The following is a 12608-nucleotide window of genomic DNA, read 5'->3' as shown; positions in this document are numbered from 1 at the left end:
ACTGCCTCCCCACTTCTGCCTCCGCTTCCCTCTCTCTACGTTCCTCTCATTCTCTTAGGCTGTAGTTCGGCTGGCAGGAAATATGGCTGCCAATAGCCCACAGCCTCACATCTTCCCATCTCCACCTCCAGGGAGGAGAGGTCTTTTTTCTTTCATTCCAGCTTAAGAAGTCTCAGGGAAGGTCTCTGACAGGCTCAGCTTGAATTTCCTGTGCACTCCCTGGCACATTGTCATGGGCAAAGTGGTGCAGTTCTATGATTGGCTCAGTTTGGGTCAAGTGCCCACCTGTAAACCAAAACCTGTGACAGAGGGAGGGTCCTCTAAGAAGATGGCAGCTCCCATCTGAAACATGGGGTCCTGTTTTCTGAAAGTTCAGAAAGTTAAGGAAACATATTTTTCCATGTTCTACACCATAATTTCAAGGATAATGGCATTTAATGGCAGAACAATATTCTATTCTGGAATGCAGACATGATGACTAGAAGTGACCAAGAGGACAAGAGCCACACACTAAAACTGGTAGAGCAGAGGGACAGAGGGCGTCCGAGTCCTTGACGGTATCCCAGAGTTGCTGTAACAGCCCTACTTCTACACTTCTTGATATATGAGAAAAATACTTCCTGATTTGGCTAAACCACAGTGGTCAGATGTACACACAGCCAAGTGCAGTTCTTTATAGATACATTTCCAGGCAGACTTCCTCCATTAAAAGTAGGCCAGGAAATTTGTCATCAATGAGAAGAAAGGGAGGTGAGGATAAGACCCCCAGAGAGGTTGAAAGGGAAGCTGAAATAAAGGAAATTGCAACCTATTTATTTTTTGAACTGTTAAAGGAAACTGACCCGTAGAGCATCCCTGAGTCAACATGAGGTGATTATGGCAGGGTAGAAATGGCAGCCATAGAGGAATTGAGCAGAAAGAGGGTCAGAGGTAGTAACCAAGACTTCTTTGATGCCCTGTAGCATGAAGTGTTCCAGAAGTCCCTAAGGGCTCCCAGCAAGGGTAATGGGAGTAGCTCAAGTTGAGAGCTAGGACGCCTCCCTGTGGCCAACACTTCTGAGTAGCAGCCTAAGCAGGCACAGAGAGAACAGGCTTGACTGGGTCAGTAGGGGATGCAGCCAGTGCAGAGTCCTATGCAGAGATCTGATGAGGTGAGCTGCATTCAAGTGGAGTGAGCAGGAGCCAGTAGAGAAGGTCAGCTGGAGAACCAGTGTCCCTTCCCCTTGCACTGAGATAACATCTCGGGAAAGAGTAAGCAGAGAGGAGACCTTTGGAGGAGAGAGACAGCTCTCATAGGGAGTTGGAACTCTAAATTGACTAAGAGTTACTCAAAACTAGGCTCTTTTAAACCCAGAAGAGACTGTTATTTTTAGCCAGTAAGCTGAAGAAATGCCCAGTAATGAGAATCTCCTTAGGAATCTTAGTTCAATTATAGAGACATTTAAAAAAATTTATACATCTGGGTCATAGTGTGTACAATTGTGACTGTGCCTCCTGGGTCCCCATGCATATAGATCTCTATCATAAGTTTCTTTAAAGAGGTTTCCCCGGAGTTTGACAGAGTATGTCAGAAGGAAAATGTCCTAAAATCGGCTTTAGACATGTGGTAGCCAGCCCCGAAAGTGATCCACAATGATTCTTGCCTCCTAGTATTCATTACCTTGTGTAGTCCCCTCCCACACTGTACCAGGGTTGGTCTGTGTGACCAAGAGCATATGGCAGAAGGGATGGAAGGGGGTAGAGAAGTATATGGTATATCTTGGTATATCACTTCCAGGATTAGTTTAGTTTCTGCTTCTTTCACTCTTAGATCACTCACTTTGGGGAAACTAGCTGCCACGTTGTGAGGAGAGGCCTACATGTGAGGCAATAGCCATATGAGTGAGCTTGGAAGCAGATCCTCTAGCCCCAGTCAAGCCTTCAGATAATTGCAGCCCCAACCAACATCCAGACTGCAACCTCATGAAAGACCCTCAGTTAGAGACCTTCAGTTAAGCTGTTCCAGATTCCTGACATACAGAACTTATAAGATAATAAATGTTTGTTGTTTTAAACCACTAAGTTTGGATGCAATTTGTTGTGCAGCAATAGATAACTAACATATTCCCTCTCTTAAGAATTTCGATTACAGCGCCTGCCAAAAATCTTTCTCTCTTTTCCTTCTCCATGAAGTTCTTTCATAGTTTCCCTCCATTCCTCCTCTTCCTCCTCTCTGCCACACTCTTAAGCACCCAACTCCCAAAAGGTCATGGTCCTGTCTCCAAGTGGCCACCTAGGGTATAGAGTCTTGTTTCCTTCACTGACTTCTCTTGTTATGAAACCAAGCTTCTCCTCCCCGCTCTTTTCCCCACACAACTGATAATGGTGAATAAAATGCTGAGAGAACAAGGCAGGGGCAGAAGGAACTGAAGACAGAGACAGAAAGAGGGGCAGGGGATAGCCATCAGCCAGATTCTGTGACACTTCATTCATCTTCCCTCCGTACTTCCTGCTGATTCATTGAAGAGACACAGAATCTCCCTAATGGCAGAATACCATAAAGACTTCTGAGGGGCCTGGAGGTGTCTTGATTCTCTAGGTCCTGAACTGTGTTCCAGTCGCATGAGGCCTAGCACTCCCTAGGTTTCCTGGGTGTTCCGTGCTGTTCCCATGAGATTCCCATTTTCCTCATTACCATATAACTAAGATACATCTGCTAAGCAAAACCAGACATTTGTCTATAGTGGACAGAATTCCTCAAAATGCTGTTGTGATTATCTTGCAGATGATTACAATTATGTAGCAAAATAACTGAGCTATAAGCTACATGAGAAAAAGAAGAAAAGACAAAATATTACTTGGTATTTTAGTATCTTTATGGTTTATCTCCCTGTTGGACTGTGAACTTCATGAAATCAAGGGTCATGTGTGATCCCGTGGGTAACCACAGTGTTCAGAATGGTCTTGATATAGAACATCGCCAGCAAATATTTGTTGGAAGATGCACTAAACATGTTTGTTGAAGGAATGGTTGAATTAGCATCAACGGGGTCTTCCACAATAGCCCATTGGCTGGTAATTCTAAGCATTTTGCAGTCCATCACAAAACGTCCTTTTCTTTTTTTTTTTTTTTTGTGAGGAGATCAGCCCTGAGCTAACATCCACCAATCCTCCTCCTTTTTTGCTGAGGAAGACGGCCCTGGGCTAACATCAGTGCCCATCTTCCTCCACTTTATATGGGACGCCGCCACAGCATGGCTTACCAAGCAGTGCGTCGGTGCACGCCCGGGATCCGAACCAGCGAACCCCGGGCCGCCACAGCGGAGCGCGCGCACCCAACCGCTTGCGCCACCGGGCCGGCCCCTCTTTTCTTTTTTTAATTGCACTGAATCAACAAAGAGGGTAGCGTTTTCTTCATTGTAAGGAAAGGCTTCTATTATTTTTTAGGTAAAGGCCCGCCCACAAGGGAACACTGGCTCTCACATAAAACCCAGGAGCCTCCACAGTTTGGAACCCAATACACACTTCCTAGAATACTCTGGCTATTAACAGTGTATTAACCAATGGAAAGGAGATATGCCTGGGAATTGTGATGCCAACGGAAGGAAGCAGAACATCTGTTTTCCACTAACGGCTTCTGCTTGGGGTTTCTTAAGCCCAGTCTGAGTTGGCCTGGAATCCGGCCAGCGGCAGACACCATTCCAGACTCTGGCCGCCCCGGGCTGGGGCAGGGGACCGGGCAGAGGAGGACGCGCAGCAAGGTCCGAGCAATGAGCTGTTTGGCGCCTTGGAAGGGCGAGGTGACAGAGCGCGGGAGACGCCGCCGTTGGTACTGCGGTAGTTGGGTGAGGCCAGGAGGTTCGCACCTGCAGATCCCTCTCTGGGTGTACAGCCTTTGGATCCCCCTGTCAGCTCCGGAGAGGCGATTCTCGCAGTCAGGTAGATTAGGAATCGGGTTTGGCACTTGTCACCGCTCGAAACTGGGCATCCCGGCACTGAGTCCTTTGAGGAAGTCTTGCTCGGGACTACATTTCCCAGAAGGCTCCGCGATGATTGAAAGCCCAATCAGCCTATGGACGGGGAAGGCTTCTCGCCATGGAAACCGAGAAGCCAATGGCGAGAGGACAGGGGCGGTGTTTTCCGGCGGCTGGCTGTCGAAATCAGCGTCCCACCTGTGTCCCCACAGTCCTGTCACGAATCACAGGCTGGTTCTGGGAGGGACCGTCTTGGCGTTGTGGGCCAGGTGCGGCTCGGCGGTGGAGGACTCTCACTTCCTGCTCCATCCCCGGCTGGGCCCTGGGGCGGTGAGTGATCCGGGAAAGGAGACAGCGGCGGCCGCCCGGACACTGCTGAGGGGCGTGGAAAGGCTCGCCCGCCGCCCCGACGTCGTCTCTGCCGGGTACCCGCGCTCGCCTTCCGGAGCCCGCGGGTCTTGCTGAGGAGTGGGGAGAGGTAGCTGCGGTTTTCTGCGCCACCGTCGGGATAGCTCATCCTTCTAATCCATTTTCTTGCTCCTCGTGGAGGTCCCCGGGTGTCGGCTTAGCTTTGTGACCCTCTGACCGGCCGCCTCCTGACTGGGGCCTGCGGCACCACGAGGGAGGAGATGGGTGTCGGCCCTGCCCCCGCCGTGATGTTCCTATTAATAAACACAGTGAGCGGACTGGTGCTTCTCACAATGGCACTTACTCACAGCACCTCGGCGCTCCAGGGCCTTTGAGGTCACCTGTACAGGGGACAGGAGACTGGGCGGGGAACAGGGTTTCTGTAACAGTGGCTGAGAACTCTCTCCTCCATCCCGCCGTCACCTGCAGGTGGGCCCTGCTGTCGTGTTTTGTAATGGATGTAGAAATAAAATTTATGCTCAAAACTCGTTACAATGTTCACTTCCTAATGACATTATTTTTGTTTGTTAAGGTTTTAAAGCAGAGAGATGAAATGTATTCCTCGGGTTTTTAGGTCCTCAAAATCTCACTACTTTATAAGTGACCCAGAGCAATGTCTGTCTATAGATGCATAAATGTTTCCACGAAAAGTGATTGTGTGTGTATTCTAGTAGTACCAGGTGCTTTGATTGGTGAGATGAAAGATGTGAAAGAGTAAAACTTCCTCACCTCAATCTGGTGCATCCTCCACTGAAATGCAGAATTCTTTGTAGCAGGTTCAGGTGGCTTACATGCATTTGTTTCTACTGGAAACTCTTTTGGGGTGGGGGGTGGGGGCGTGTTATCTTATATTTCTTTGTGACTCCTAATGCCTTACAACATATTACTGACTGAATAAATTACTGATCCATCCAGTAATCTGACCATCTCCCTCAAAATAATTTTTTCGTGATACTGCTGTCAATTTTATTAATGTGTTAATGATTGTTTCAGCCCTCAAGGGTTTTTTTTTGTTCTTATCCCCGTTGAATTTCACTTAATTTTACAGCTTATCCATGTCTTTTTTTTTAAAATCTATATCTTTTTAAGTCTCATATCTAACTCTATTAAACCTTGAAATAGAACGGTACCCAGGACAGTTCCCTTTGGGGTTCTGCATAGTCTGTCCCTTGAGATTGACACCAAATCTACAAGCTGGGAAAAGTCAGCTGTTCTCATAACTATTATGAGTATAATTAAGTCCACGATTTCCTAGCTTACTGAACAAAATGTAGTTGGAGAGAATCCAAAGCTTTCTAGAAATCAAGTTATACCTGCACACACTCTCCTTTATTTATCTTGTGCATCATGGACAATTTGTCCCTCAAAAAGTTAACGTGTCCAAAGACTGAGGGTTCTGTACATGTGTTTGGGAGGTCCAGGCCTCACTTAGTGATGGGAAACTTGGCCAAGGGAAGGATTATGTAAAAACAATAAGAAAAGCAACCCTTCTATGGGTGACAGAATTTACCTCAGAGCTATTCTAGTCAGGGGGTTTTGTTTGGATATACTTGTGGCCATGGTGGCTGTCTTTTGGTTTTCAGACAACGGTGAGAATATGCAGAGAGCTACTGATGCATGCTGAGGTCTCTTTCTTTAGGAACTGATGACCCTCAATGATGTGGCTGGGGACTTCAGGGAAGAGTGGGTTACCTGGACACTGCTTAGAGAATCCTCTTCAGGGATACCACCCAGCTCACTTAGAAGAATGGGGTCTCAAAGGGTAAGGATGCTACTCTCCTTTAGATTTAGGACTTAGATATCTTGAGAGGGCTCAGGCCTGAGTGGTCTCTGGGGATATTGGTCTCTTAGAGCTCTAGCTCTCTGTGAGAGTAATTGTTGCCTCCCTGGCAGAAAAAGAATGACATCCTTTTTTATGGCACTTTATGGTTTGTAGATGTCTTTGATATTTATTGTCTTGTTAATATCTCACCATCACCTTTTGATGTATGTATTATTATCCCCCTTTTCCAGCTCAGGACACTGAGACTCAAAGTTAAGTGGCAGAGGAAGAGTCCAGCCCAGGTCTTGTGGAAAAGGGGGTGCTCTCCCTATGGTGTTTTTTCCTTTCACTTAAAAAAACACAAACCTCCAGTGCTCTTTCTAAAATACCATGGCTACCCCTTCTCCCTGCTTTACTTTGTATCTGCTACACAAGTAGAATATACTCGTTGAAGAAAAAGACAAGCAGAATGAAAATAAAAGTCATCCATCCCACCACTGAAGAATTACTATCCTTCCAGCCTTTTTTTCTAAGCATATATATAATTAGAAAAACAAAACAAGAAAACAATTGAGATCATACTGTACGTTCAGTTGTACATCCTACTTTCTTACACATTATATTGTGAATATATTTCTACAACAATAAATACTATATCTTTCTCTATATCACTTAAAATAACCACTTAGTATTTTGTTGTATGGAATACAATTATTTACATTAGATTGGATCATATATTTGACCATTTTTTACCTATAAAATCACAATTTCATATGGCTCAATCAAATATAATTATTCCTTTGTTGTGGGACCTTTAGGTTGTTTCCAAATATTCACCAGTATTGTGATGAACAGCTCTTTGTCTTTTTTAAAAAAGCTAATTGTCTTTTTAAAAACTCTTATTTATTGAAATATATTTAGTTAATAATTAGCTAATATGTCTTTTGCACAACTTTTTTTTCATTTCCTTGGAATTCCCAGAATTAGAATTGCTGGGTCAAAGAAGAGATACATTTCTAAGATAGTTGATACTTTTGCCAAATGCCTTCCAAAAAGATTGAATCAATTTATATATTCCTGTAAGCCTTATACAAAAGCGTCCATTTCTTCATATTCAACATGTCAGGGTGGGTATTATAATTTAAGAGTCTGGGTAAAATAACAGTGATAGCTACATTTATTGAGGACTTACCACTTAATCCTCACAACAACTCTATGAGGTAGGTCTTATTGTTATCCCTATTTTATAGAATGAAGACACTGAGACAGAGAGTTTAAGTAACTTTCCTGAAGTCACACAGCCAGTAAGAGGCAAGGTTAGGATTCAAACTCAGGCACTAGGACTCTTGGGTTTGCACTCTTTATCTGTACACTATATTACCTAAGTGTGTCATTGTTTGAATTTCTTTGGTTAATGGTGAGGTTAAAGGTTTTTCATATATCTATAGGCTGCCTGTATTTTTTTCTTTTGTGAATTGCCTATTCATGTCCTTTGACCATTTTTTTTCCTTACAAGTGTTTGTCTTTTTCTCACGGTTGTATTGACTGCTGCCCTTCTGGGAAAATTTTAAAGCCCAACGTTATAGTTAACTTCCTTGATTCTCTCTAAGGATGAGGTCATGGCAGCTTTGTTTCTGATAAAATCTGCTCTCCACATGAGTTTAGCCCGGTGCCTTCAGAGATGAGTTATTGTGCTTACTTTCGAGTTTCTGTCACCTAAGTCTGATTTTTTTTTTATGGGAAGAAAAGGGCTTTTTTCTCAGATAAAAGAGGGAGATCACCCTCTTTTATCACTTCACCATGGCTGCCCTTTTTTCCTTCACTAATGTCTTGTGTTTGCCTGCTAATAAATTGAGAAAACTCACAAAATGGATTATTGATGGAATGGCTGCCCTTTTAATGAGACCAAACACACACTAGAGTTTCCCTGGGTATTCTCTTCTACCCAGGGAAGGAGGAAGGCTTGGATTTTGGCCAGGGCTTGTGTGATTGAGTCAGATTAACATCCTATGTTCACCCTCCTGTATAGGATTTCTAGACCAAGTGTAATCTCCCAGCTGGAACAGAAAGAAGAGCCATGGGTGCTGCCATGCCAGAATTTTGAGGCGAGGAAGATCCTACGGGAAAGTCACACAGGTGAGGTGTGAGTGTTACCTAATGGGAGGAAACGTAGCATTTCATTCCTTGTTTGATGAAAATTTGGAATGTTGCCCCAGACTTTTTTTTTTTTTTTTTTTGGTGAGGGAGATCAGCCCTGAGCTAACATCTGTGCTAATCCTCCTCTTTTTGCTGAGGAAGACCGGCTCTGAGGTAACATCTATTGCCAATCCTCCTCCTTTTTTTCTTCCCCAAAGCCCCAGTAGATAGTTGTATGTCATGGTTGCACATCCTTCTAGTTGCTGTATGTGGGACGCGGCCTCAGCATGGCCGGAGAAGCGGTGCCTCGGTGCGCACCCAGGACTGAACCCGGGCCGCCAGTAGCGGAGCGCCCGCACTTAACTGCTAAGGCACAGGGCCGGCCCAGACTTTTGTTCTTACTATTAGAAGTTTAAATTTGACTTCTTGGGCAGTCAGTAATTGACTAAATAAAGTCTTCATTTTAAGTAAGCATTTCACTTTCATATAGACTATAACATCTTTTTTTGTCCCCCCGCCAACGCCAAGCCCCAGTACATAGCTGTATATCCTAGTTTTAAGTCTTTCTAGCTCTTCTATGTGTGCTGCTGCCACAGCATGGCTACTGACGAGTGGTGTGATTCCTGTGCCTGGGAACTGAACCTGGGCCGCCGAAGCAGAGTACACTGACCTTCAACCGCTAAGCTGGCTCAGAGACTATAACATCTTTGAAAAGTGTTGCCCACTTTGGACAATATGTGGTATACTCTTGAAGGATAATAAGGTCACCTCAAGATTCATCTAGCCATCTTAAAATAAAAAGGGGTTAGGAATTCATGTTTTCTGTAAGCTCAATGAACTTCAATAAGTTTTTCACAAAGTGACAACCAAAGTAGTCAAATTAAATGTAGTCTGTTGCAAAAACATTAATTTTAGGGGGCCGGCCCGGTAGTGTAGCAGTTAAAGTTCATGCATTCTGCTTCAGTGGCCTGGGGTTTGCCGGTTCGGATCCTGGGCGTGGACCTACACACCACTCATCAAGCCATGCTGAAGCGGTGTCCCACATAGAAGAAGAACCTACAACTAGGACATACAGCTATGTACTGGGGCTTTGGGGAGAAAAAAGAAAAAAAAAAAGGAAGATTGGCAACAGATGTTAGCTCAGGGCCAATCTTCCTCACAAAAAAAACAAAAAAAGACACTAATTTTAATCTTTCTTGCTGCTTTCTGATGTTTTTTCCTGATAACTGATCACTTTATTCTGTTACTTCTGTTAATTTTTCAGACTTTGGGAATCATGTGGCAAAACTCAATTGGGACATTTCTGAAACAGCAGAACAGTGTGGAACATCCTCAGAAAGGGCCAAAAAAGATATTTCTCATACTCCTAGTTGGGGAGGAAACTGGGAGAGGGGCCTTGAATTAGAAGAGCAACATGGAACCCTTCTAAGAGAGGGCCGTCAAGGTCCCTTTTCACAGGCGAAGGATTTAAACAAGCTCCTGGATGGATATGTAGGAAAGAAGCCTGTGTGTGAAGAATGTGGAAAAAGCTTTAACCAGAGTTCCTATCTCGTGAGACACCTAAGGACTCATACTGGTGAGAGGCCTTATAAATGCATCGAGTGCGGGAAAGGTTTCAAACAGAGTTCAGACCTTGTCACTCATCGCAGAACACACACGGGAGAGAAACCCTACCAATGCAATGGTTGTGAGAAGAAATTCAGCGACAGCTCAACGCTCATCAAACATCAGAGAACCCATACAGGTGAGAGACCCTACGAGTGCCCAGAGTGTGGGAAGACATTTGGGCGGAAGCCACACCTCGTAATGCACCAAAGAACCCACACAGGAGAGAAGCCCTACACATGCCTCGAATGTCATAAAAGCTTTAGTCGAAGCTCAAATTTCATCACTCACCAGAGGACCCACACAGGAGTGAAGCCTTACAGTTGTAATGACTGTGGGGAGAGTTTTAGCCAGAGCTCGGACTTGATTAAGCACCAACGAACCCACACAGGAGAACGGCCCTTTAAATGCCCAGAGTGCGGGAAGGGCTTTAGAGATAGTTCTCATTTTGTAGCTCATATGAGTACTCACTCAGGAGAAAGGCCTTTCAGTTGTTCTTACTGCCACAAAAGTTTCAGTCAGAGCTCACATCTGGTCACGCACCAGAGAACACACACAGGGGAGAGGCCTTTTAAGTGCGACAACTGTGGGAAAGGATTCGCCGACAGTTCTGCCCTCGTTAAGCACCAACGGATCCACACGGGAGAAAGACCCTATAAATGTGGCGAGTGTGGGAAGAGCTTCAATCAGAGCTCCCACTTCATTACCCATCAGCGAATCCACTTAGAAGACAGACCCTATCAATGTCCTGAGTGTGGCAAAACTTTCAATCAGCGTTCCCATTTTCTCACACACCAGAGAACACACACAGGAGAAAAACCTTTTCACTGTAGTAAATGTGACAAGAGCTTCCGTCAGAAGGCACATCTTTTATGCCACCAAAACACGCATTTGATTTAGGAAACAGTCTTTGGTGGTTCTGCTGCTTCCTTCCAAATTTCCATTGCTACTGTCTTCAAGTACCCCAAATAGAGAAACCTGAACCTGGGCATCAATGGCTCAAGTTGGGCCCTGATCTATTCTCTCTTTTTTTCCATGTTTTAATGATGAGGGTAAATGTATAGGGTCCAAATAATGTTCTGAACACAAAAGGCATTCCTTCAGTGTTTTTGACTGTCTCTTAGGGAAATGTGAGTTTAATGGTTGATGCCTGGTTCCTAAAAGAGAAGTGAGATAAATGTGGCCGAGAGATCACATATAAGCCACCTAGTAAAGTGCCTGCACAAAGTGGGTGCTCAGTACTAAATGGGCACATTGTCACTATTAATGGTTAATATTTGAGATCTTCTATAAAGCCCTTAAGATAGTGCCTGGCCCTTAAAAGACACTCAATACAAGGTTGGTTTGTTGTATCAGCCTTATTACTCAACAAGTAATTTATTAGTGCAGCCCCCTAAGCCCAGAATTTGCAAGAAATTAGATTGGAACTAGAAGGTTTGGGGTGTGAACACATAGATTGAATGAAATGGAAAACACTTTCCCCTCCAGTGCTATGCAGACATTAGTCACCAGATGTCTCATTGCCATGACAAGGCACAATTATCATAGAGAAGGTCTTCGGTCTTGTGACTTAGATGCTGAAAGAACTTCAGAAGCTCTTTGTATAGCAGTGTATGAGGTTCTCCCGCTAGAGGTTTGCCACCATCTGAGGCATAGAAAATATCCTGTGATGAACAAGCCAGAGGGACCTGGAAGAGGACTGTAAAACTGTGAAAGCAAAATTGCTAAGAATGTTAAATGATTTTACAGGGATCGTTCTTGGCATTTAGTTGAAGGAAACTTTTTTCCTAATTTGCTGGGTCATTGGCCCTTTAGTTTTAAGTTAATGCAACTCTCTGATCCTTTTAGGGCCATTCATTTTATGCACTAGTACATTCCTATGTTTAATTGAAATAAATTGAGGGAAGGCAGTGTGTTGGAGAGAATACTGCCTTCATTGAGAAGGCGAGGTGGCTGAGTCCTGGCCCTGACACTTAAATTGGCCAGACTTGCACTTTCTCAGCCCCAACCTTACCTACCTCACAAGGTTGTGAGGATTAACACACACACACACACACGCACACACACACACAAGCACTTTGTTGTTAAACTATAAAGTTATTATCCCTAAAGTTTAGTGTTACAGTATTGTTGCTAATGTCTTTTTTCCAAGGAACTCTGGCTAATATTTCTCCAGGTGTCCCATTTTCTCTCGTAACGAGGGACTTCTTTTTTCACCTGTTGAAAACCTAAGGCCTGCAAATGCTAAACAACTCATTATGGGTCACATAGTTACCAGGAGAGCCAGAATTTGGCTGCAGGTCTCCTCTTCAACAACATAGAACAGACCAGCTCTGGGATTTGTTAAGAGTGTCTCTGAGACACTACAGGACTGGAGGACCCATGTTATATCCATCAGACCACCCTGAATTTGGAAATGATGGAGGGATGTAGCCTAAGTTCCTGGGAACTTTACAAGATCCTGTGCTGGGGATCCTTGATCCTCATGGAGTGAGAGTGGAGGGGTAAGGGCAAATGTAAGGGGCTAAGGAGGGAGTTGGGTGTTTAACATTCTAGAGAGAAAAGTGGTGGACTTAAGTTTTTTTCTTTCAAACCTTCCTACGTCAATACCAAATAAATTATTACATCAGCCTTGGAACACCAGTTCATTTTCTGGAATGCCATCTGAGTGCTGTGACTCATGGGGGGGTAGAACTCAGCTGATAACCTAAACTCTTTCTTTGAAAGGGTAATTAGATAATTGA

General features: G+C 44.4%; 1 protein-coding gene across 2 annotated transcripts; it reads left to right on the top strand.

Annotated features, from left to right (window-relative positions):
* Positions 1–4150: 4150 nt before the first annotated feature.
* Positions 4151–11889, top strand: ZNF774 (zinc finger protein 774). Of its 2 annotated transcripts, none has more exons than XM_058542508.1 (4): positions 4151–4431; positions 6001–6123; positions 8153–8259; positions 9524–11889. In XM_058542508.1, exons 2-4 carry the CDS (start codon positions 6017–6019, stop codon positions 10762–10764), a joined length of 1455 nt encoding a protein of 484 aa, XP_058398491.1. In that variant the 5' UTR covers positions 4151–4431; positions 6001–6016; the 3' UTR covers positions 10765–11889. The 2 variants fall into 2 exon arrangements, with proteins under 2 accessions (XP_058398491.1, XP_058398490.1); XM_058542507.1 differs by having other exon boundaries at positions 4151–4790.
* The last annotated feature ends 719 nt before the right edge of the window (positions 11890–12608 follow it).

This window comes from Diceros bicornis, chromosome 5 (genome assembly GCF_020826845.1).
Source record: "Diceros bicornis minor isolate mBicDic1 chromosome 5, mDicBic1.mat.cur, whole genome shotgun sequence".
Lineage (NCBI taxonomy): Eukaryota > Metazoa > Chordata > Mammalia > Perissodactyla > Rhinocerotidae > Diceros > Diceros bicornis.
This window is presented reverse-complemented; position numbering and strand designations above follow the sequence as displayed.

Coding starts and splice junctions, on each gene's coding strand:
- ZNF774 (XM_058542508.1), top strand. CDS start 6,017: ATGATGTGGCTGGGGACTTCAGGGAAGAGTGGGTTACCTGGACACTGC. Junction 6,124..8,152: donor GAAGAATGGGGTCTCAAAGG/GTAAGGATGCTA, acceptor CCTCCTGTATAG/GATTTCTAGACCAAGTGTAA. Junction 8,260..9,523: donor CCTACGGGAAAGTCACACAG/GTGAGGTGTGAG, acceptor TTAATTTTTCAG/ACTTTGGGAATCATGTGGCA.